The following is a 25160-nucleotide window of genomic DNA, read 5'->3' on the forward strand; positions in this document are numbered from 1 at the left end:
CTCGTGGGTTTTCGGGTATGCTAGGGAGTACTGGAGGTGGGAAAAGTTGTCTGAGGGCTTGCAGAGGTCAATTTACCCATGGTGATAACAAAGTCCTAACCATTATCCTTGAAGCGGTTGCTTCACAGGACCTATGAATTTGGCATGACTTCTTCAGTGTCGTTGGATCTCACAATGACATCAATGTGCTGAATCAGTCCCCCCTATTCCTCGAATTAGTGAGAGGTGTGGCTCTTTTGGTACATTATTTCGTCAGTGGGAAAGAGTACAACCATGGGTACTACCGAGCTGATGGTATATACCCAGAATGGGTTTTTTTTTTCCAGAAGACTATGCCACTTTCACAAATAGAGAAACATAAGTTGTTTGCTGAACATCAAGAAGGGGCAATGAAAGATGTGGAGCGAGCTTTCTGTCACGCCCTGAGTTTTACCTTAGCTAAAACTTAATTAAATAATACATTAAAAATAATTTGTTCATTAAAGTTCAAGGGAAAACCTGTGTAATTTAATTTAATTTAACGGAAGCTTTTCGGATATTCTAAAATGTCCCGAAAGCATTTTAAATTATTAACAAGATTTAAATTTGAATTACAGTCAATAAAATTTTGCTTAAATAAACTTAATAAAAATCGACAAAATTGGAGGCAATTTCTTTTTTTTCCTCCTTCCTTTTTCCTTTCTTTTTTTCCCTTTTCTTTTTGTTCTTTTCCTTTTTTTTTCCAGCCGGTGCCGAACTCCCAACTCCCTCTCCCCCTTTTGTGTGATCTCCACTTCCTCTCCAAGCCGTGACCGAGCCAAACTCCTTCTCCCCTGCCCTCTCTGTCGCACATCCCTCCCCCTGCGCCCTCCTCCCTGCTGGTGCACGCATCCAACTCCCTCTCCCCCCCTTTTTTGTGCGATCTGTCCCAGCTCCCCCTCACGGCAAAAAAAAAACCAATCCCTAATCTATTAGGACTCTAATTCTAATCCCTTTAAAACTTTATCTATTCCTTTTTAATAGGAGATAGATTACTAGATTGATCTCTAGCTTTTCTCCTATAAATACACCCCTAAGCCCCCACTTTTCCCTATCTTTTTTTAGCTGCGCTGCACCCACGCCGTCGCTCTGCTTCGCCAGCGCCGCCTCCTATCCAGCAAGTAGCCGCCGGCCAATTCCCCCACAAAATTCGTCACCCCTGCTGCTGCTGCTAGCCGCCCCTGCCACCAGCCCCTGCAGCAGTGCGAAACCCCGTTTTCGCATGGGTTTTTGCCCCTGCCTTGAGCTAGCTGATCCGCTGCTCCTTCCAAGCATCGTCCCTGTTCGGCCATGGCCTTACTGCTCCTTTGCTGTTCGCTGAACGCAGCAGCCCTTCGCCGATCTCTCCACCTTATCTCAGGTTTGCATATATTTTATTCTTGCGAATTAATCTATCTTTGATCTACTGTTTAATTGCCTAGATTTTCTAATCCAATTAGCTAGCGTGAAATTGATCTATAGTATGAAATTCAATTTCGTGCGTAGATTGGTTTTATGTTAAAGTCGTTTAGTTTCCAGTTTAGCGAATCGTTAAATCTCAATTTAACGGGTCGCTAACTCCTGCCGTTGTTCCGCTAACAGTTCACAGTTTCGCGTTTTGGATCTGATTCATCATGCGAATCTCTAATTCGTGCATGTTTTAGTTCCGTTTTGCGAGTACACGTTCTGTTCGCGCTTTTCCCGAGCCGTGGCCCAACCCGCGCTCGAAGTCTGCATCGCCTCCCTTGTCCACTCCTCTCTCTCGCACGTGGGCCGAGCCACGGCTCACTATCGCCTCGCGCGCACCAAGTCCAAGCCACCTCCCTCCTCTTCAGGACACCGACAGGTGGGCCCCACCTGTCGGACCCATCTTCCTCGTGCGCCCGCAGCCACCCGGCCACCGTGCGCCGCGTCGGCCGCTGCTACTCCCCCTCCGCGTGCTGCGTCCACCCCACCGCCTCAGGCCGCCATCGTGTGTCCTCGTCTCGTCGCCGTGGTCACGCCACCGGCTTTCGTCGCCATCGCTGCCGAGATCGCGTTGTCTCGCTACCGCGCGTCACCACCTCTACCCCGCCGTCGTGCTGCGCCGAGCCGCGTCGCACCGCCGCACATCCTACCGCGCCACCGCTCTACCATGCCGAGCTTTGCCGCCACTCCATTGCCGTTGTGCTATGCCTCTGCCTCGCCGCGCCCGCGTATCCACCTTGCCACCGCCGGCCGTGCTCGCGCCCGTGGCTCCGCATCGCCGTGTTGCCTCGCCCATGCCCGCACGTGCACTGCGTCATCGCCGCGCCACCGAGTCCTCTGTCGCCGTTGTGCTTCGCCTCTGCCTCGCCGTGCCGCCTCGCCGTGCCGCTTCGCCGCACGTCGCCGTCACGCCACTGGCCTCCCTCCGTCGCAGCGCTCCGCGTCGCGCCGTCGCCCGCAATGGTCGCAGCCGATCCCGCCGCTCCGCCCGTGCCGGTGCAACGGCCGACGCCGATCTCCTCGCACCGGCCGCCGGCAAATCCGCCACCTGGCGTAACCACCGCCCGCTTCTCCCGACACTGCCGCTCCCCGTTCGCACTCGCTAACCACCGTCCCGCAATCCACGCGCCGCCGCACCAACCATCTCCCCGCCCTTCCCGCGAGTGCCACCGCCTCGCGCTCCTATTTAATCCCCCTGCCACACCGCCGCCGCCCCCTTTGCTCCCCGCAAGCCATCGTCCTCGTGCTCGCCGTGCCACCTCGTCGTCGCCGGCCGCCGTCCCACGTCACGTTGGTCGTTGTCGTCGTCCTCCACCGCCAGTAAGCTCCGCTCGCTCCCCTCTCTTTCTCCCTTCCCTACCGCCGCGCCTGCCCCGGTTGCTCGCCGTCGCGCCGCTCGGCTGACGCCGTCGCCACCCGATCCCGATCTCGCCACCGTTCCGAGCCGCACCACCCTATCACCACCTCCATCCTCCTCTGCCTCCCCGGGCATGCGTCGCGCCGTCAAGCCGTCGTCACGTGCCGCTCCTCCCTCCTCTTCCCGGCCACGCTCGCCGCGCCTCGATCTCCCCTCCCCTCCTTTCTCTCCAGCCTCCGCCGACGTGTTGCGCCGCTCACCCGCGCGTCCGCCTCGTGCCACCTCCCACTCGCACATGTCGCGCCGTTTGGCCAACGAATGTCGCCGTTGCTCGGCTGCCGCTACCGCTAGCACACCGACGCCGCCGCGTTCACGCCGCCCTTCCCCGGCCGTCGCCACTCCTCTCCCATCGAGCCGTTGCGCTTCGCCACATGCCCGTCGCCATGCGTCGCCGCTAGCCGTTCACCGCCGTGCGCCGGCTTGCGCAGCCATCTCCCATCGCACGCGCCGCCGCCGGCGAGTCCCGCCTCCTCGCTCTACTCTGTTTGCCGCCGCCGCTGCTTGTTAGCACCGCCCTCCGCCGTTCGGTGGTCATCGCCGGCTGTACGCTGTCACCGGTCATCACCCTCACCGCTCGCCGCCAGTCACCACCGACGTCTGTCGCCCGGCCGCCCTCTCCCTCCTCCGCTCCGGCCGAAGCCGAGCGCGCCGTCTCCCCTCCTCTCTCTGTTTTCTCTCTTTGCCATCCCGGGCCCGCACACCAGCATCCCCCCTCTCCCCCCGGGCCCTGCATGTCGGTTTGCCCTCTCTCTCTCCCGTGCCGTGGGCCCACCTTGTCAGCTCTCCCTCTCTCTCCCATTCTCTCTCCCTGTGGGCCCCACGTGTCAGCCGTTGTCCCCCCTCTCTTGGCTATGCCACTACCGAGTGGGTCCCGGCTGTCAGCTTTTGTCACGCCCGGAGTTTTATCCCAAGCCTAAATCGTAAAAAGAAATCCGTAAATAACAATTGGCTTAATTAACTCAGGAAGAATCCCTCTAAAAGAAATTAATTCAATCAAATCGAGGCTCGCAAATCGACTAACTGGATTTAAATTCAAATTGCAGAAGTATAAAATTTGGCCAAACAAATTAATTTAAAACTCGGCAAAAATGGGTTTTCCTTTTTCCCTCCTTTTTCCTTTCTTTTTCCTTCCTTCTCAAATTGGGCCGAAGTCCAATTTTCCTCCCTTCCTTTTCTTTTTCCTTTTCTTTTTCCTCTCCTCCCTCCCGGGCCGGCCCTGCCGAGCCGGCCCACCTCTCCCCGCCCGGCCGGCCTAGCCGAGCCGGCCTTCCGCTCCGTCCCTGCGCACGCGCGCGCCTCCTCCCGGCCGGGCCGCCTCGGCCCAGCTCGCCCGCTCGTCCGCCCGCGCCGCGGCGAAGTCCGTCTCGCCTCCCTCCTCCCTCGCGCCACTGACAGGTGGGGCCCACCTGTCAGCGACCAAGCTTCGTCCGCGCCAGCCCGCGCCCGCGTCGCGCCGCGCCAGCCGAGTCCGCCGCCGCCCCGACTCCTCCGCCCGCCGCTCCGCCCACCGCAACTGCCGCCGCCGAGTTCGCCGCGTTGTCGACTCGGTCTCCACCGGCCGCTCCGCCCTAGCCGGCGCCACCACCTATAAAATCCTCGCGCCGCCACCCCGCCGCCACTTTCCCCCTCTTCACCGAAGCTTCCCTCCGTCGCCGTCAGCCGCCGATCTCCCCGTCGGCCGTCGGACGTCGCCGCCCACCCGCGTCACCACCTCCGCCTCGGCTTCGCCGACCTTCCGCCGGCCTTCGTCGCCACCGGTGGTCGCCGAGCTTCCTTGCCGCCTCCTCGTCCTCTTCGCCGTCGTGCCAACTTCGTCATCCGCGCGTCGCCGTCCGCGCTCGTGACGTCGCCGCCCCGCTCCGTTCGCCACCGTCCGTCCCTCCTCCTCGCCGAGGTGTTGCCATCGCCGCTGGTGAGCTATCCTCTTCCCCCCTCCCTCCTTTTTCTTCCCCTTCGGTAGCCGCCGCTGGCCCGTGTGCCACCGCCAGGCGCGTGCGCCACTGTTCACCGCCGACGTGCCACCCTGGCGTCGTCTCCCTTGCCGTCACCACCGGTCCTCTCTCCTCGCCGACTTGCCGTCGTCGTCCTCGTCGCCGGTAAGCCGTTGCTGTCCTCTCTATCCCTCTCTTTTCCTCTCCGCCCGTGGGCGCCAGAGCCGCCGCCGCCGCATTCTTGCGCGCTTCGGCCGTCTACGTCGCCTGTCCGCCGGCCGCCACCCTCGCCTTGCTCTCGTCGACGCGACCCCGCTACCGTCGAAGCACCGCCGCGCTCGTCGCGTCACTGCCGTCATCCTCCCCGAGCCGCCACCGCCCTGTTGCCGAGCCGTCGTCGGCCGTTGCTGCCCCCGCGCCGCCGTCAAGGCCGTCTCTCCTCTCCTCTGTCGCTGCCACTTGGCCGCTCCGCTTGACTCCGCCGCCGCTCAGCCGCCCTCTCCCTCCTCCGCTCTGCTCCGCCGCCACCCGATCCCGCGCACCGTTACTGGGTGTCGTGCGCTGCCGGCGCTCGTCATCGCGCCACCGCCGCTCTCGATCTCGCCGTCACCGAGCCCGCGCCATCACCCGAGCCGCTCGGCCGATGCCATCGCCTCTTCCTCCTTCCCCATCCTCTCTTCTTCCAGGCTCGTGCTCGCGCGTCGACGCCGTTGGTCCTCCTCGCCGCCGTGCGCCACCAAGGGTCGTCGCCGTCGCCAGTTGCCACCAGTCGCGCCACGCCCTCTCGTGCGCAGCTTCCCCCGCCACGCTGCGCCACCGGCCTCTCCACGTCGCACCGTCGACCGCACCCCTTGCTGCCTCACCTTGCCTCTGCTGGCCGCGCGTGCCACTCGCGCCAGCCGCCACCATAAAATCCTCCGCCGGCCGTCTTTGCCGTCGAGCGATCTTCGCCGCCGAGCCGGTGCCGCCGCCGTCGCCCTCCTCTTCGAGTCACCCACCGGACGCCGCTCTCCGTGCCGCCCCTCGCCGGTCCGAGTCACCCGCCGGTCGCCGCTCTCCGCGTCGTCCCCAGACGCCACCCTCCGCCGCTGCTCGCGCCGCCGACGTTCTCGCTTCCCGGCTGCCGTCGCCAATCGCCGCCGCCCGCCGGTTCGCGCCGCTCGTCGCCGGGCGCCGTCCTCCGCCGGTCGCCGTCCACCGCCGCCCGGGCGTTGCCGCCCCTCTCCCTCTCCCGGCCGGACCCCGCTCCCCTCCTCTCTGTTCCACGGTCGCCGACCGACGGGTCCCACCCGTCAGCCGCCGCCGCGCCCTCCCTTCCTTTCTCTCCTCCCCGGGCCCGCGTGTCAGCCGCCCACTTCCCCTCTGTCCCACTGACAGGTGGTCCCCACCTGTCAGCCGTCAGCCTCCTCTCTCCTCGCTGACGTCAGCAGCCCCATTAATTGCGCAATAATTGATTTAGGACTTTTCTGTTTAGCTAAAAAACCCAGAAAACTTCTAAAATTCATAAGTAATTTATCTAGTCTCCGTTTAGGTCCATTCAAGTTTCATTAAATCCAGAAAAATACCAAGAATCCATTAAAAATAGTTTCTTTCTCTGTTTCAGTAGTTTTATAGCCTGTTTTGTTGGTTTTGCCTTGTTTGTCGTAGGTTTTGACCCCGTCGCAGCGCCGTTCGTTCTCGAAGTCGTCGCCGAAGTTACTCGTGGGTCTAAGCAAGGCAAGTGGCACCCTTCTTTGATCATATTGAACCTATGATTAGTGCATTGTATTCAAATGTATTTACTTTATTTATCTATTGGGCATTTACCTTTATACCCGTTGATCCCCATTTATTATTATTGTCATCCCAGGGTTAATTTGACTAGAATTAGGGTTAGGCAATGCTTAGCCATGCTTAGTTCAACTAGCTCACCAATGCTTATTTTGATTATTGATTAAACTTTGATAGACCTTTAATGGGTGTTATCATTATTCATTTCCCGATATGGATTAATACAACTAAAATATTGCTTATGGTGGGCCGTGGGTGCATGGTTTTGAGAGTCATGCCCATGACAATTAAGGACCGGTTCTCAGGAAACCCTGAAGGTCTTACACGTACTAATCACAAGCCAGAATGGGCAACGGTGAGACTCGTAATCTAGCTTGTCCCTATTCGACGTACCCAGGCAAGGGTAGACGTGATGGAATATGGATGGGCAATCGTGGTGTAACGAAAGCTTCTCCTGCTTCCGGATCTACCAAGGCACAAGAGGGGACTGCCCGACTTGGTGTAAAGGAGGGGGTGAAACCTGAAGTGTGGTGCGATTGTCTAGGGAGGGTTAGGTGAAAGGTCTTATCATGGTTTTCGTACTGAGGTATCGTGGTGATACGTTGGGGCATGGTAACATGCTTGGCAGCCATGTCTTGTGGGTAAAGTTGTACACCTCTGCAGAGTAAAACTATTCGAATAGCCGTGCCCGCGGTTATTGGGCGAACTGACAGACTCACTGGGATTAGTTGAACCCCTTTAATAATTTTCTTAATCTTGGAACTGGTTTGACCCTGCGCGATGTGGTGTAACGTTGGCAGTGGTTTGGGTCTGTCGCAACGTGGTTTAACGTTGGGCAGAGGGTTGACCCTGTCACTACGTGGAGTAACGTTCGACAGCGGTTTGGGCCTGTTGCAACGTGGTGTAACGTTGGACAGTGGATGTTTATTTTAAATGCTTACTTTACTTTTTTATTTCAGTCTATTCTGTCTTCTGTTTTGCTAAATTACTGTAGCTTTGTGCAATTTAACCTTAGCCTATCCTTGTTACCCTATTGCATTCATTATTCTTCCTCTCTTGGGTGTTACTTGTTGAGTACGGTGGTTTGTACTCAGCCTTGCTTAATTTTTCCCCCACCAGAGCAAGTGCCAGAGCCTGTGTCAGAAGAAGGTTGTTCCGAAGGTTGAAGTAAGGTTCAGTCCGCCGTCAAGAATGCCTGTGGTGTGGAGCCGTCTTCGCCAGCTGAAGCTGAAGATTAGATGGTCTAGTCTTGTTTTTCTTTTCCGCTGCATTTCGATAGATGATTGTTTTTATTTGTTTTTAAGTCGTGGAACTGTGTATTAATTTGTCATAGTGTGTACTCGGGCTGATTCCTAGACCGAGATTTAATACATGCTATTGTTCAGAAATTTGGTGTAAATTTCTGGGCGTGACAGCTTTCCTCCCTCCTCGCTGACGTCATTGTCTTTGATTAATTGCACAATAAATCCATTAAGGTTTTTTTAGTTTAAAAACACAATTAAATTTCTAAAATTCATAACTAATTCATCTAGTCTCCGTTTAGGTCCATTCAAGTTTTAGTAAATCCAAAAAAATGCCAAGAATCCATTAAAAATAGATTCTTTCTCTACTTCAATAGTTTTATAGCTTGTTTTGCCTTGTTTGTCGTAGGTTTTGACCCCGTCGCAGCGCCGTTCGTTCCCAAAGTCATCGCCGAGGTTTCTCATGGGTCAGAGCAAGGCAAGTGGCACCCTTCTTTAAACATATTGATCCCAATATTATAAAATCCATGTTTTGCTTTCAAATATGCATTGGTTTTAAATCTATTTATTTTATTTATCCATTGGGCAGTTACCTTTATAACCGTTGATTCCCACTTATTATCATTGTCACCCAGGGTTAATTTGACTAGAAATAGGCTTAGGCAATGCTTAGCCATGCTAAGTTCAACTAGCCTACCAATTGTCATTTAATTACTGTTAGACTTGATAAACTTTTATATCAGTTGTTGATGACTAATCTCCCAATGTGGATTAATTACAACTAAAATATTGCTTATGGTGGGTTATGGGTGCATGGTTTTGAGAGTCGTGCCCATGGCATTTAAGGACCGGTTCTCAGGAAACCCTAGAAGTCTTACATTTACTAACCACAAGCCAGAATGGGCAACAGTGAGACTTGTAGTCTAGATTGTCCCTATTCGATGTACCCAGGCAAGGGTGGGCGTGATGGAGTATGGATGGGAATCGTGGTGTAACAATGTTCCTATGCTACTTCTGGATTCACCTAGGCACAAGAGGGGGCTGTCCGACTTGGTGTAAAGAAGGGGGCGAAACCTGAAGTATGGTGCGATTGTCTAGGGAGGGTTAGGTGAAAGGTCTTATCATGGTTTCTGTACTGAGGTATAGTGGTGATACGTTGGGGCATGGTAACACGCTTGAGAGCCATGTGATCTTGTGGGTAAAGTTATACACCTCTGCAGAGTAAAACTATTCGAATAGTCGTGCCCGTGGTTATTGGGCGAACTGACAGATTCACTGGGATTAGTTGAACCTTTAATAATTTGATTAATCTTGGAACTGGTTTGACCCTGCGTAATGTGGTATAACATTGGGCAGTGGTTTGGGTCTGTCGCAACGTGGTGTAACGTTGGGCAGAGGGTTGACCTTGTCGCTACATGGTGTAACGTTCGACAGCGGTCTGGGCCTGTTGCAACGTGGTGTAACATTGGACAGTGGATGGTTATTTTCGAGTACTTTACTTTACTTTTATTTCAGTCTATTTTATCTACTGTTTTGCTAAATTACTGTAGTTTTTGTGCAATTTAACCTTAGCCTATCCTTGTACCCAATTGCATTCATTATTCTCCTCTCTCGGGTGTTACTTGTTGAGTACGGTGGTTTGTACTCAGCCTTGCTTAATTTTTTCCCACCAGAGAAAGTGCCAGAGTTTCAGTTAGAAGTCAGAAGGTTGTCCCGAAGGTTGAAGTGAGGTTCAGTCCACCGTCAAGAAAGCCTGTGGTGTGGAGCCGTCATCGCCAGCTGAAGCTGAAGATTAGATGGTTTTAGTTTGTTTTCTTTTTCCACTGCATTTCGATAGATAATTGTTTTTATTTATTTTTAAGTCATGCTACCGTGTATTAATTTGTCATAGTGTGTACTCGGGCTGATTCCTGGACCGAGATTTAATACATGCTATTGTTAAGAAATTGGTGTAAATTTCTAGGCGTGACACTTTTAGGGTATTGAAAGCTCATTTCAACATTTTGTGCTGTCCAGCAAAGAAATGGCATCAGAAGAGTGTTGGGAGAATCAGGCTAGCTTGTGTGATTCTCCACAATATGATTGTTGAAGACAAGAAAGAGGATGCAATATGTGACCTAGATCTCAATAGAATTCCTAGGACATCAATAGTTATGTCTCCTAAAGAAACTAGCGGTGATAACACATCTTTTGCAGTCGTGCTAAGTAGGAAAGCTGCTATCGTGCTCGTTCAATGCCTGCCTAGCTTAAACTGATTTAATTGAGCACATTTGGAACCGATTCAGGAATATGCATCATCCATTAACCTTGGTAGGGTATTAAGCATATGTTTTCCCCTTTTTTGTCATATATAGAGCCTTTCAATTTACCCTTCCATCTGTTTTATTTCAGGAACTATTAGGCTTGGATGTCTACTTGAGATGTTGTACTTCTTACAGGTAACATGAACTCATTAAAATTCCTATTCCCTGTTTAAAATTCCTATGCCCTGTTTAGTAAAAAATGAGTCTAATGTTACTGGGATTCAAAGAAACTTCTGCCAATAAAGATGCATTTACTGATCACTTTATTTTCAAAATCTATACATGCTACTAGGAAGTTCATTTTACTTTTTGTTCCTAGAATTTGCTGCGTATTTCTATTACAATTGTGTAGATCTTGTTACCGTGTCAATCAAATTTATTGGAATGGGACACATCAAAGCTTTTAGTTTTAGGTTTAGTGTATTGAAATTGGCTGAACTTTGCCCGAGAATAAGAAATTAACTTCATGGAATTAATATTTATATAGAGTATGTACTGTAATATATAAACAAATTAATCATGTTATACTCTACTTCAATTTTCCCTCTACAGAGTGGTGGCAACAGAGCGGTATGGCATGTCGATAGAGATCAAGAACTATCAGCAAGAACTATCTCATTTTATATTTCTGGAAAATTGTTTAGTGTTTAATTAAACTAAGAACTTTATCTAAATTAGTTGTCATTTTGATCAATGGCAAGTTGCCAAGATCGTATTTGTGAACCATCGTATTTGTGAACCAATGTAACCGTTTGTTTAGATGAGATGGCATCAATCATGAGTTGTATGGATGTCAATACTGATCATAAGTATGGCCACAAGTATGAAGGTCACTAGGGATCACCACAATTGATATGGTCATGCAAGTATTTAATGTTTCAGAACTATCCCCCATGAGATTTGTAGCCGGCTTGTAGCCAATTTGTTGTATTAAGTTATCTATTAGCTAGCACTTGCTGAGCTGGACAGGAAATTAGAGATAGCGGTGGGTTCTCTATTGACCTTGCTCTTAGTCACATAGAAAGATTTTAGAGCTAGTAGCTAGGTTTTCTATTTACCTTCCTCGAAGCGAGGAATTTGCTATTTAGGCCACGAAACTAGACGACTTCGCTCAAATAGCTTCTGAACCGTGGGATTCTCTAAAATGGCCTTGTACCGGTGCTACTTCCTTCAAATGACCGTTTCAAATTTCTTTAATCACTAAAAGAATATTGTCAACTTGTCAACCAAAATTATGACGGAAATACCCTCTCCTTCGTTCTGCCTGGCTCTCTCTCGCGTTCTCTCTGCTGGCGACGACGACAGTGTTCATGGCCGGTGACGACGCGCCGACAACGTCCTCCCTGACCGGCGAGTCCCCTTCGGCTTCCGACCCACGCCAACTCCTCCCCACCCCTTCTCCGTCCAACCCCGTCGCCAACGCAGACCATCGCCGGCCTTGCGTGCTCCCCCGACGCAAATTTGGTTGCACCTGGCCCGACGACGCATGCTCCGATGGCCTCACGTGCTCCACCGCTGCTTGGTCCAACGACGACACGCCACGCCGACGCCAACAAAACGACAACGTGCCATTCTGACATGATGCCGACACGCACGGCTGCATGCGCCATAACGAAGCAAGCTAGCCTAATTTTCATTCAAAATTTAGCAACATGTATAATTAGTACAACACATTGAATGTTTTTTGGATTTTTGTTATTGATTTGGCTTGCATGTATAAAGAAGTATGGATGAATTAATATTATTTGACCAAAAATATCGATGCAGAAATTGTTGCATGAAGCACATGGAAAAATGGAAATAGTTTGAGTGCATTCACTTTTATATTTACAAACTACATGAAAATTTGTGATTTTTTTACCATAAACTTCATGTAATTGAAACAACCATAGATCCATACATTTTTTATCCATTGCAACAACCATAGATTCATTGAAATTCATGGAGGGCTGATAACTTCAGCAAGGTTCATCCAAATAGTCAATCACAAATCCAACATCACATAGGCAAAATACAAGTAATAAACCATACACATAGTACATCCAAATATTTCAAGCAAAATGAAAAATAGATATTAAATAAGTTGTTGTAGTAGTCATTCCATTTCAAGTTGAGTCTTCTTTTTTGGAATAATTTTTTGGTAGCCTTCTTTTGTGGAATTGTTCGCTTAGTAGGAACCGAAGAGACATGGTTGAGCTGAGATGAGCTGCCTCTTTCCTCATGTGTAGCAAGTGTCCTACAATGATATTATGTCATTTGGTGTAAATTGAAATATTTTGTACTTCCTCCATTTCATAATGTAAAACTTTCTAGCCTTCTCTAGATTCATGTGGATGCTAATGAATCTAGACATATATATTTAGGCCGACTCCGGTACATATTACTTGTAGTATAATTTAATCCAGACCGCTGATCTAATTTTGTTGGACGGTTATGATTAAATTATACTACCAACAATTTTAGGTGTAGTAGAATTCTGAGAGGGCAATATCGTCTTTTTTACTGTGATAGTAAGTGGGCCTTGCCGGGCTTTTTTTATCCGTGCATAATGTGATAAAAAATAATAAATACAAATATAATATTAATCAAAATATGAAAATACCCTTTTAAATCAATGGACGAGATTAGTACTACTGGCAGTATTATACTACAAGTAATATGCACCGAAGTGTTCCTTATATAAGTTATATACATTCATCAATTGATGAATTTAGATAAGGCTAGAAAGTCTTATAGTATGAAACGGGGTAGTACCGATCGCCATGCAAAGACAAAGTTATAGTTTTTGCCTTGTTAGCATAGAAGGACCCTCTTGTATTGAAACTTCACGTGGACCTTCACTTATGATGGTGTCCCTAGTTGGTGTTGAAACATCAATAGGGAACCAAGCTTTAGTGATATTATTCCTAGGTTTTCTCTTCCTGCAATACAACATTCATGTAAGTAATTAATTCAAAAGGCAATAGAAACAATATGAAAACTACATTTGGAGCACGTACCTTTTATTTGGTCCATTGTATGGATATTTGTAGTTGTTTTGCGTATGTCCCAATCCTCCACATTTTGGGCACTTGGTTGGGCTCTTAATTCATTTCTTTTCTTTATCATTCTCATTTCCCTTGTTGTTAGCTTTGCTCTTAGCACCACCACCTTCAAGAGCACCTTTGATCATATTCCCTTTAGTAGCCAACACTTCTTTTGCCAAGTGGAGCACCTAGCTCATGAGATAGGTCCACCTTTGGCCATTGTGACTTGTCAGGAAGTGGTTGTATTAGTCTTTTGTAATCATTTCTGAACCTTTCAATAGAGTAGTACTCATTGACAAATTCCATCTTCACATCTCTTAGTGGTTCTGTTGTAATCAAAGTCAAAGCATATCGGCATGGCTTACCTGTGTGCTGTCACTCTTCACATGAGCACTCATAAAAATATGCTTTAACAACATGTCTTGCATTAGTGCTACTAATGTCAATAACTTGTGCAGTGTAGTGATCGCCATGCACAACCTCAAGTGACCAAGCCCCCTAGTTTGCGCATTTAGGACATGTAGGACAACTGGTACTATCTTGCCTTCTAGCTTTTCACCAATCATTTTCTTCCTATACCATAAATCATGATCATTTCCCTCAATCGGCCAGCCAGTAAAGTCCTTGATGTCTTTGATCCAGTTGTTAAACACCTTAGCTATATTATTGGTGACATAATCACATTTAATGGTTGGATTGAACCCACTTCTCATCCATTTCAAACTATGACATGTCTCCAAAAATTGCTTCACATCTGGATCTGATAGGACTTTAGAGATGTGTTTCTCATACACTTATTTCCAATAGGCCCTTCCAGCATGATACATATGTTCTACACCACTATATTTTTTTAACATAGTTCTCCATGAGGTGTCTAAAGCATTCTCTTTGTTTAGCCATGGGAAATGCATATTTGTCACACCCGGAGTTTCGTCCTAAGCCTAAATCGTAAAAAGAAATCCGTAAACAACAATTGGCTTAATCAACTCAGGAAAAATCCCTCTACAAGGAATTAATTCAATTAAATCGAGGCTCGCAAATCGACTAACAGGATTTAAATTTAAATTGCAGAAGTATAAAATTTGGCCAAACAAATTAATTTAAAACTCGGCAAAAGTGGGGTTTTCCTTTTTCCCTCCTTTTTCCTTTCTTTTTCCCTTCCTTCTCAAATTGGGCCGAAGTCCAATTTTCCTCCCTCTTTCTTTTTCCTTTTCTTTTTCTTTTTCTTTTTCTTCCCGGGCCGGCCCAGCCGAGCCGGCCCACCGCCTCCCCCTCGGTCAGCCCAGCCGACCGGCTGCCCTCCCCCTCTTCGCGCGCGCCCCCGCCTGGGCCGCGGCTCCGGCCCAGCTCGCCCGCTCGCCCGCGCCGCGAAGTCCATCGCCGCTCCCTCCTCTCTCGCGCCACTGACAGGTGGGCCCACCTGTCAGTGACCGTTTCGCCGCCCCGCGCCAGCCCGCGCCCGCGCCGCGCCGGCCGAGTCCGACTCCGCGCAGCCGCCGCAACCGCCGCCGCCGCAACGGCCGCCGCCGAGACCGCGTCGTCCCCGACTCGGTCTCCAACCTCCGCCCGCCCTAGCCGATGCCGCCACCCTATAAATCCCGAGCCGCCGCGCGCCGTCGCCCACTTTCCGCCGTCGCTCGTGTCGCCGCCGCCGCGCAATCTTGCCACCAGTCGCCGGTCGTCGCCGCCTAGCCACGTCATCGTCTCCGCCTCGGTGTCGCCGACCTTTCCCGGGCTCTCGTCGTCGCCGGTGGACGTCTCGCGCCCGTCGCGGCTCCTCCAACCTCTCCGCCGCCGCGTCTCGCCCGTCGCCGTCACCCGTCGATCTCCGCCGCCGTTGCCGATCTCCCGCTCCCACCCGCGTCGCCACCTCCGCCTCGACCTCGCCGACCCGCCTGCGCTCTCGCTGCCGCCGGTGAGCACCCGCACCCTCCTCCCCTCTCTCTCCCCCTTTCCGGCCGACCGCTGCCGAGTCCCGCGCCGTCGCCGGACGAGTGCGAAGCTCGCCCCTCCCGCCGGCCGCCACGGTTGTCGTCGCCTTCGTGTCACCGACGTCTAGCCGCCGTCGCTTGCGCCCGCGCGTGCTGCGCCGTCGCCGCTCGCCAGTCGCCATCGCCGCTGCTCTGCTGGGTTGCGCCGCGTGCGTCGCCGCTCGCCGGTCGTCGCCGTCGCGTCGTCGCCGTCGCGCCGCCGTCGCCGTGCGTCGCCGCCGCCGCGTCGCCCGCAGCTCCCGCCGGTCGCCGCCGTCCGCCCGAGCCGCGCGCTTTGCTCCCCTCCTCTCTGTTCCCCTCTCGCTGACGAGTGGGCCCCACCCGTCAGTCGTCCCCGCGCCCGCCTCCTCTCTCTCCTCCCCGGGCCCGCGTGTCAGTCTCTTCCTCCCCCTCTCTCTCACCGACAGGTGGTCCCCACCTGTCAGCCGTCAGCTTCTTCTCTCCTCGCTGACGTCAGCAGCCCCATTAATTGCGCAATAATTGATTTAGGACTTTTCTGTTTAGTAAAAAACCCAGAAAACTTCTAAAATTCATAAGTAATTCATCTAGTCTCCGTTTAGGTCCATTCAAATTTCATTAAATTCATAAAATTGTCAAGAATCCATTAAAAATAGTTTCTCTTGCTGTTTCAGTAGAGTTTGTGCCTGTTTTATTTATTTTTGTGCTTTGTCGCTTAGATTCGGACCCCGCCGAAGAGCCGGTTTACTTCGAGATCGTCGCCGAAGTTCCCCAAGGGCCAGAGCAAGGCAAGTGACACTCATCCTTGAACATATTGAACCCGTTATTGCAAATTCCCCGCTTTATTATTTCAAATATGCATTGTTTTAATTAAAGTACTTACTTTATGTTATTCTCGGGTAAACCTTATTATTATGCCGTTGTTTATCCAACTTTATTCATTGCTGGACCAGGGGTAACTTGATTAGAGTTAGGCCTAGGTTAATGCTTAGCCATGCTTAGAGCAAATAGCTCATGGGATCACATTTAATCATGCTTAGTTCTGAATAGCTGAGACAGTGATTCACTACCCGGTTCGGGTTAATGTCAACTAAAATATTGATAATGGTGGGCTGTGGGTGCATGGTTTTGAGAGTCGCACCCATGGCGATTAAGGACCGGTTCACGGGAAACCCTAGAAGTAAATAAGTGCTAACCACATGCCGAAATGGGTAAGGTGGGATTTGAAGCATGACTTCGAACTATTTGATGTACCCAGGCAAGGGTAGGCGTGATGGAGTATGGACGGGCAATCGTGGTGTAACGAAAGCTTCTCCAGCTTCCGGATCTACCAAGGCACAAGAGGGGACTGCCCGACTTGGTGTAAAGGAGGGGGTGAAACCTGAAGTGTGGTACGATTAAATAGGGAGGGTCGTGTAACGGGTCCTATCACGGTCTCCTTTCCGGTATACCATGGTGGTATGTCGGCGCACGTTCAAGTGTAGTGGAGTCGTGTCTTGTGGGTACAGTAGTACACCTCTGATCAGAGTATAAACTATTCGAATAGCTGTGCCCACGGTTACGAGCGAACTCCCAGCCTCACTGTGATTAGTGAACCTTAATAACTTGAGTAAATTGGTTATCACTCGGGACTACTGCAACGTGGTGTAACGTTGAGTAGTGGTTGGGCCTGTTGCAACGTGGTGTAACGTTGAACAGTGTTGTGGTATTTTACAACTGTTATTTATTTATGCTTTACTGTACTTAATTACCTTTATTCTTTTAATCTCTGTTATTTGTTTAAACTGCTGCTTTATCGCAACTAACCCTAGCCTGTCCTTGTTAATCCCTATGCATCATTTATCTTCCCCTTGTCCGTGTTACTTGTTGAGTACGGTGGTTTGTACTCAGCCTTGCTTAACTTTCCCACCCTAGAGCTAGAAGTCGAGTCCGATGGAGGTGCCTCTCAGGAGTGAGCTGTTCCGCCGTCGAAACGTTGCCTGTGGACTGGAGCCGTACCCGCTGGAGCGAGTCTACCTCTTTGTTTTTCTTTCCGCTGCATTTCCGCTAGAATAAGTGTAATTTTCAGTTGTTTCTAAGAACGATGGTTATGTAATCAACATTGTCTTTTTGTGTACCCTGGCTGGTCCTGGACAGGGATTTAATACACAATTAAGTTCAGAAATTCGTGTGAGGAATTTCTGGGCGTGACAATATTTAACAACATATTCTAGACCTTTGCAAGCATCACTACAAATAGCAAGTGGAGGAAGATCTCCTATGCCTTTATGCAGTTGTGTCATGAACCAAATCCAATTATCAGTTGTTTCAGAGTCAATGAAACCATATGCCGCAGGATACATCCAACTATAACCATCAACACTACATGTTGCATCCAAATGACAATTCCATCTATAAGTACAGCAGAGTCTATGCTAAGATATGGTCTACACCCCTTTAGAAAATCCTCAATGCAATGACCAAGTGCACAAAAGAATCTGCGCAAGTAAGGCATACCATATTGAACCACATTGTCAATTTCAATGACATTGTTTGGAATCTTTTTCATTACTTCAGCCCTCCAATTATAAAAAGGCCAAAGCTCTCTTCCCAACTACCATATAACGTTGCCATTGCCTTTTCCTTTTCCCTCCAAACTATGTCCTATCCAATAGTGCACTTAAAATCATCCTGCAACTTGAGTTGTAGTTCCTTCACACCCATATGAGGAGTCGTCTTGAGGGTAGAGAAAGCCTTTGATGTAACCCACTTGGCACTGAGAGTTGTTGTCCTCCTCATACTAGAGGTACAAGTGTGACCGCTAGTATATGTAGAAACCTACAAAATAAGTCGGTCAATAAGACTCACATCGTTAAATCGCAAAGATTTAATAAAGGAAAAGGTTTAGAGAAATTCATTATAATGATAGTATCTCCACCACGTCGTTCTGGCCGTCCTTGGACATGCCAAGTACGGTCTTTAGCCCCACGACAATATCCATCATATATATCTGATTTAGTTCTTGCCACATGTAGCTCAAATTCCTCATTTAGCATATATCCTTACAGCGACTCTAAACTCTGCCATGGAGAAAAACAATGCCCCTAGCTGCATTACTGGTTTATGTGGGTCATAGACAATAATCCTCTCATTTGGAATGTGATCATCCACAGGAATAGCAGCACTATCAAGCCCAACATCAATATTGGGAACCCTATGAGCAGTACGAGTACCACCAACCCCCTATCATTTTTGGCCCTCCACTCAAGCCCAATAGAGCGTACAATTGCTCATCACTAGCAACTTCCAATCTACCCTTATCATCTATTGATTCGATAATTTGTAAAGCATCTCAATCAACAAAGTAAAATGGTGGCTATACACCCACCTCATCGATTATGCCATGTGATTGGCCATCAAAAGGGACAACCATCAAACTAACCTTACAACAAAAAGAATATACATCTAATTTCATCTTTCTCATATTCGTTAGCCCAAATAAAACATAAGAAAATCACAAAATATAGGTCCATACTCTACATCACCAAAACTTGTTATGTTCTCCATACCGTCAACCACATCATTTTCATTCTCAACAAATGCACCTAGGATCAACAAATTTTAAAATTTCAGGCTAAATAACACTAAAATCATCACACGACCTGATGGGAGGAGCACGCGAGACCGCCGAAGAAGGCATCGTCGAGCCAGGCATGGCTAGATCTGTGTCACGCGAGCACGCGAGGTTGGCGTTGGTCCGCGCTAGCGGCGGGGTTAGGTGGCGATGGGATGGGGATGAGTTGACGTGGGCCGAACGCTGAAGGGGGTCACTGACCGAGGAGGGCGATGTCACCGCCGGCCATGAACATCACCGTCGCGGCCTCTAGCGGAGAGAATGAGAGAGAGGCATGTAGAACGAGAGGAATGAGGGAGAGGCCACAGGCTTGTGTAAATTTTTCCAAGGGTATTTTCGTGATAATTTTGGTTAACCAATTGACAATTTTTTTAGTGATTAAAAAATTCAAAATGATCATTTGAACAAAATGACGCAATATACCAGACCAGATTAGGAAAGCCCATAGTTCGGAGGCTATTTAATCAAAACAGTGCGGTTTAAATAGCAAATTCCCCGTCTAAGGTCGTCGTAAAAAGCTCCGGACCAAACGCCCATATAAATCCGTGGGACCCACGTCGGCCCATATATAATCCAATCCAATCCCATTCCCAATCCAATCGCTCCGAATCCCTCCTACCTCCAAGAACCCTAGCTCCCCCAAATCCTCCCCCGCCGCCGTAAAATCCGTTTCTTCTCTCTTTGCAGCAGCCGCCGCCGCTTCCGCCGCCGCCGCCGCCGCCGTCGTCGTCTGCAGGATGGGCGAGGCCGACGTCGAGGTCAAGGACAACGAGGTGTACGAGGAGGATCTCGTCGACTACGAGGAGGAGGTGGAGAATGGGGCCGACGGCGCCGCCGCGGCCAACGCGTCCGCCGACGTGGCCAAGAAGTGCGTGCCTCCCTCGCTCTCGAGAGACGTGGATCCGATAGTTTCTTTCTGTTTTGTCGCTAGGGTTTGCTTTGCTTTGCTTGCTAGGGTTCGTGGCCTGATCTGACCTGTTGTGTTGGCTTGTCGCTGGTGATTTCGGCAGGGGGTACGTGGGGATCCACAGCTCGGGGTTCAGAGACTTCCTGCTCAAACCGGAGCTGCTTCGCGCCATCCAAGACTGCGGGTTTGAGCACCCTTCCGAAGGCAAGCTCAACGCTCTCCTGTTCTCGTTGCTGCTACTGCTACTGCTACTGCTAGCCTTCCTTCATCGTTGTATTCGTTATATATATGTCTTTAATAAATTGAATCTAAATAAATTTATACCCTGGACTGCAGTATAGATATAAATGGGCTAATACGGTTATCTCAGTGGTAACCGAAAGCAGGACTGTAATTTCTTACGGTTATTTATTTCCTGTAATACCTTAGTTAGCCTTTGCACCTTCTACTGCCTTATAAGAGTTAGTTACGTTATCTGACCATAGGTGAAAAGCAAGCTTGACTGGACTGGTGGTTTAACTGCGAAAAAAGGGAACCAGTGCGTAGATCAGGTTGTGCACTAGGACCATCCATGCATTTACACTGCTTTAATCGGAAAATAGCAGAAACGGTGCTCAGATTGATTTCATCCTGATCGTCCGCTTTAACTAGAAAAACAGAGCAGGTGGTAAGCTTGGTCTGGTTGTGCGCTACGACTGTCCATGCATTTACATCACTTCGAACTGGTTGTCAAACCAGGTCCGGTTGAACTGGCTAAGGTACGCTGCACTATTTACATGAGCACAGAAGGAAGGCCCAACATCTCCTAAAGGGCTCCAACTTCATTTTCCTCTAAAAAGTAGTGAAAATAGTTTTTTTAGGGGGGGATGTCGTTGAACCCTGGTCTACTAAGTGGATGCCATCTCCTGTCTCCATCCTACCACATGGTCGCTTGTGTTTCAATTGAAACATATACTCTATTGAACTGTGGTTGAACCAATTGATCGGACGGTTGGACCCACTGTTGGTGTACCAAGACTTCGGCCGGGTCACTCTTTTTCATCTAGCTCTTCTGTTTCTAGACAGTTTCAGCCAGAAATAACTAATTTTGCATGAACAGTTGCTTGTCCCAGTGCTTATTTCTAATACAAATGCATATTAAATACATTCTAGCATACAACATCATTTATTATTTCCAAGTGTGTTATTGAAAATACCTTTTTGCTAATGTGCAGGTACAGTTTTAACTGACAATTTTAGTTGGAGGAGAATGTGGTAAAAAAACTTTATTAACGGCGACAGGAGGTTAAATAGTTTCTCACTGTGGTACTGCTCCAATTTTGTTTGGCTCTACATCAGTGCAACATGAATGCATCCCACAAGCCATTCTTGGAATGGATGTCATCTGTCAAGCAAAATCTGGGATGGGGAAGACCGCAGTTTTTGTTCTCTCAAGTCTTCAGCAAATCGATCCTGTTGCTGGTCAAGTTGGTGCACTTGTGCTATGCCACACAAGGGAGCTAGCTTACCAGGTACATATTTATGTCTTAGTTTAATTATGTTAAATAAGTTTGCATATACTAACTGTCTCTTTACTTAATATAATGCTGTAGATTTGCCATGAATTTGAGAGGTTCAGCAAGTACCTTTCTGAAATTAAAGTTGCTGTCTTCTATGGTGGCGTTCACATAAAAAAGCACAAGGATCTGTTGAAGAATGACTGTCCTCATATTGTGGTTGGGACACCTGGAAGGATACTAGCTCTAGTTAGAGAAAAGGACCTTTCCTTGAAGAATGTGAGGCATTTCATTCTTGATGAATGTGACAAGATGCTTGATTCACTTGGTAGGCTGCTGTTCATCATTCTATGCACAGAATATATTCATTTGAGATAATCTTTTTACACTTGCGTCATATTATATTCTGATTAATCTATTTGTTTCTTCAGACATGCGTAGAGATGTGCAGGAGATCTTCAAAATGACACCCCATGATAAGCAAGTGATGATGTTTTCAGCAACCCTCAGCAAGGAGATTCGCCCAGTTTGCAAGAAATTCATGCAAGATGTAATGTCATGTGGCCTATCTCATTTCAATAGTGCTTCTTCCTACTCTGGCATGCTCATACCTTGATAGGAGAGGTGGCGGTTCTGTTGTCAGTAGGTCAATGAGGTTTCTGATATCTGTACACTACAATATTGGATAGTGAATTCTGTGGTGACTTCTGCGTTGGGCGTAACTCATCAATTACTACCTATGAGTGTTCCTATTGGCTGCAAGTGAAGTCTTCTGTCAATGTGAACCATCTGGGGAGAACGTGTGTGTTGGGGTTGGGAAGGCATCATTTTTGTAGATCGTACAAAGCCAGTGCTGCTCTTCTCCAATTGTCTGCACACTTGTACTGGACTCCACTTTATCCTTCTGTTTCTCCTACCCTTTCATGGTTGGTGTGGACAAAGCAGCTTCCTCTTGATGATACTTTTTTTAGCAATCACTGGCGCAGAACTTGTTTGTCTATGATTTGGTCAAATATCAGTGTCCATTGTCATAGCTGCAGTTCAAACACCAGTGTCCATAGATGAAGTTCCCTTAGGAGGCTCAAAATTCTGACGCAAGAAGAGTTGATATGCTGTTCATATTGGAGTGGCTAGGACATTGGCACAGAAATTCTAATACCTTTATCTACTATTTATCTTACAGCCTATGGAAATTTATGTTGATGATGAGGCTAAACTGACCCTTCATGGCCTAGTTCAGGTACTTCTTAGTTATCAACTTGTCATTTGCACAATTTTTCTGTTTATCTTGTACCAACCCCTCTTTTCCCTGATTCCAGCACTATATAAAACTAAGTGAGGCGGAGAAGAACCGAAAATTGAATGATCTCTTAGATGCACTGGACTTCAATCAAGTTGTGATATTTGTTAAAAGTGTTAGTAGAGCTGCAGAACTGAACAAGCTGCTTTGTGAATGCAACTTTCCTGCAATCTCCATACATTCTGGAATGACACAGGAGGAGAGGTTTGCTCTCTTGAATTCCTTCATAGCCATTTCATTGTGTTATGTTTTGATGAGCCAGTGCTTGTTTTTCATGTTTTTATTATTGGTTTCTCGTAGTATTTCCTTATCAAAAGAACAATAATCTATGCTGATTTTAATGGTGGTTGTTTTATTTTAGTTAATTTTTTCTTTGTTCCTGTAATGCTTTAGATAATGCCAGATATTTTATCACTAATTCAAATGTGTTTTTTTCTCTAATCTTCTGATGCCTATAAATGCATTGGCCAGTTATCAACCATAATCCATTATTGATGTGTTTACTATGTTGTATGCATGGATGGAGCTGAATAATTCATATATTTGTATTTACTTTATATTATTCCAAGAATCATGCCTAACAAATTTATAATATATATATATATATATATAATCTCACCACTTTATTGTTGGCTCGTAAATGGAGACATATCACTATAGCTATTCATTTCAACACATAGGCATACGCTGGTCTTATGCAAGCAACATTCCTGATGACAATTCGATTAAATGATTGTGAGATGTCCTGATACTACACTGCCTGGCCAGCTGTGGAGTTTTTTTAAAACACACTTTTTTAATATGTAATTTTATTACTAAACCTTGAAGGAAAATATTTTCACCGTATGATCCTTTTGACAACGCCATTGTTGGTGGCGTGGCAAGTTAACACAGTCACGCAAGTTGGTTGGCGTGGCAGGCTTGCCACGCCAATGTTGTGGCGTGGCCAAAAGGTTCATAGGGTGAAAATATTTTTCTCGGAGGTTTAGTAATAAAATTATTTATTAAAAATGTTTAAAAAGTAAAAAAATTCCCAGCTGTGGCAGTTTGATCCGTGCCAAGAGGATTCTTGTGGAATTGCCTAATGATGGAGCTTTTTGTAGGCTGACCCGGTATAAGAACTTTAAGGAAGGACACAAGAGGATTCTTGTGGCGACTGATTTAGTTGGCAGGGGAATTGATATTGAACGTGTCAACATTGTCATAAACTATGACATGCCCGATTCTGCTGATTCGTATTTGCACAGGGTAATTGTGGCATCACTTTACTGCCGTTGAGTGTCTTTTTTCTCCCCTCTTATTGACATTTTCTCCTCCAGGTTGGAAGGGCTGGACGTTTCGGAACCAAAGGACTTGCAATAACATTTGTTTCCTCTGCCTCTGACTCTGATGTTCTTAATCAAGTTAGTACAATTGATCCTTTTAATTTGTGTTTTGTTGCTTAACTGGTGTGATGCCAAAGCCTCACTATAATTTCATACGCATGGTATTAAAAGGTGCAAGAAAGGTTTGAGGTTGACATCAAGGAGCTTCCTGAGCAGATTGATACCTCGACATATAGTAAGTGTTTGTTACCTTATTATTCCAGAATAAGTTGTAAATTTCTCACACGTAATTCCACATAATGTTTTGTTCCAAGAGCTTATTTGTTGTACGATTTGTATTTTCCAGTGCCTTCTTAGATATCCGGGTGGACTGCTTCAACCTTACATTCGAACCGGGAAATAGGAGCATCTCATTGAGACACGTCATGTTGGGACTTGTACCGGATAACTATAGACTTCGTGTGAGAAGTGCTGCCCTCATCTATAAACAGCAGTTTAGGTGTGCTGCTGTTAAGAGCTTTGTCCCGCAATAATACTTGAAAGGATGTATGTAGGCAAATTGGGCGTGCCTGTATTTGAATTGCTTTCGTTGAATCTTTTTGGGAGTTTTATTAGGATATGTTTGTGTTAATTTTCTACTCAGATGCTAGTATGGGTTAATTTATACTTTCGTACACGGTGCCTTGGAGGTTTTCACCCAATTTTCTGTTCTCGTCGTAGGTGGGATCTGTTTCGTGAGCTGTTTGTTTATTTTAATTGTTCTGTTTCACGGATTGCGCTGTTTCCGTGGCAAGCAGCAGGTTCCAGTGGTTGTTGGGGCACAGGATTACGGGAAGACCGCCTGCGACCGACTACGCTGCTCTTCGTTGCCCTGAGCAGCTTTTGTTCTATTGAAGCCACACAAATGGTTCCTGTAAGCAGCTCTGAGTGATCAAACCTTGGTTTGCTCGTATCGTTGCCAAAAGATACAAGTCGTGCCTACCATATAACCGAGGAATGAGTTTATCCGTGAAATGGTTGGTACCGTACCATACCAAAAGACGTACCGTATTCGTTTGAGCGAAATAGTGGGTAACGTCGTGCCCTGTCCTCCACGAAGGCACCAAAGAAGTGAAAAACCTTTTCTCATGTAACGTTTGTCGCTAGTTTCCTACATTGGCTCCATGGATCTTTAGATCTAGGTTCGACGAGACATTTACTCTGCAGCAGACGACTAGTAGCTCTTTTATTTTGGGGGCTTTTATAAATTTATCATTGATTTTTTTAAATTACGAGGATATAATTTGAATGATAGTTCTAGTGATATTTTTCCCAATTCTACTTTGTTGTAAAGTGCGATGAAGCTTCGCAATGATGACACACAGTAATCTTTTCTTAGGTTTTCTAGCACTGGTGGTAGTAGGAAGAAAGTCTTAGCA

At 47.9% G+C, this 25160-nt stretch overlaps 1 protein-coding gene across 1 annotated transcript; it reads left to right on the forward strand.

Moving 5' to 3' along the window:
- The first annotated feature begins 19323 nt into the window (after window positions 1-19323).
- LOC102708189 (DEAD-box ATP-dependent RNA helicase 15-like) lies at window positions 19324-24412 on the forward strand. Its single transcript, XM_006644218.3, has 11 exons — window positions 19324-19582; window positions 19725-19825; window positions 20960-21132; window positions 21214-21445; window positions 21549-21667; window positions 22301-22357; window positions 22437-22621; window positions 23521-23665; window positions 23737-23820; window positions 23914-23977; window positions 24089-24412. Exons 1-11 carry the CDS (start codon window positions 19452-19454, stop codon window positions 24097-24099), a joined length of 1302 nt encoding a protein of 433 aa, XP_006644281.2. The 5' UTR covers window positions 19324-19451; the 3' UTR covers window positions 24100-24412.
- Window positions 24413-25160: the final 748 nt, after the last annotated feature.

The sequence above is a fragment of the Oryza brachyantha genome, chromosome 1 (assembly GCF_000231095.2).
Source record: "Oryza brachyantha chromosome 1, ObraRS2, whole genome shotgun sequence".
NCBI lineage: Eukaryota > Viridiplantae > Streptophyta > Magnoliopsida > Poales > Poaceae > Oryza > Oryza brachyantha.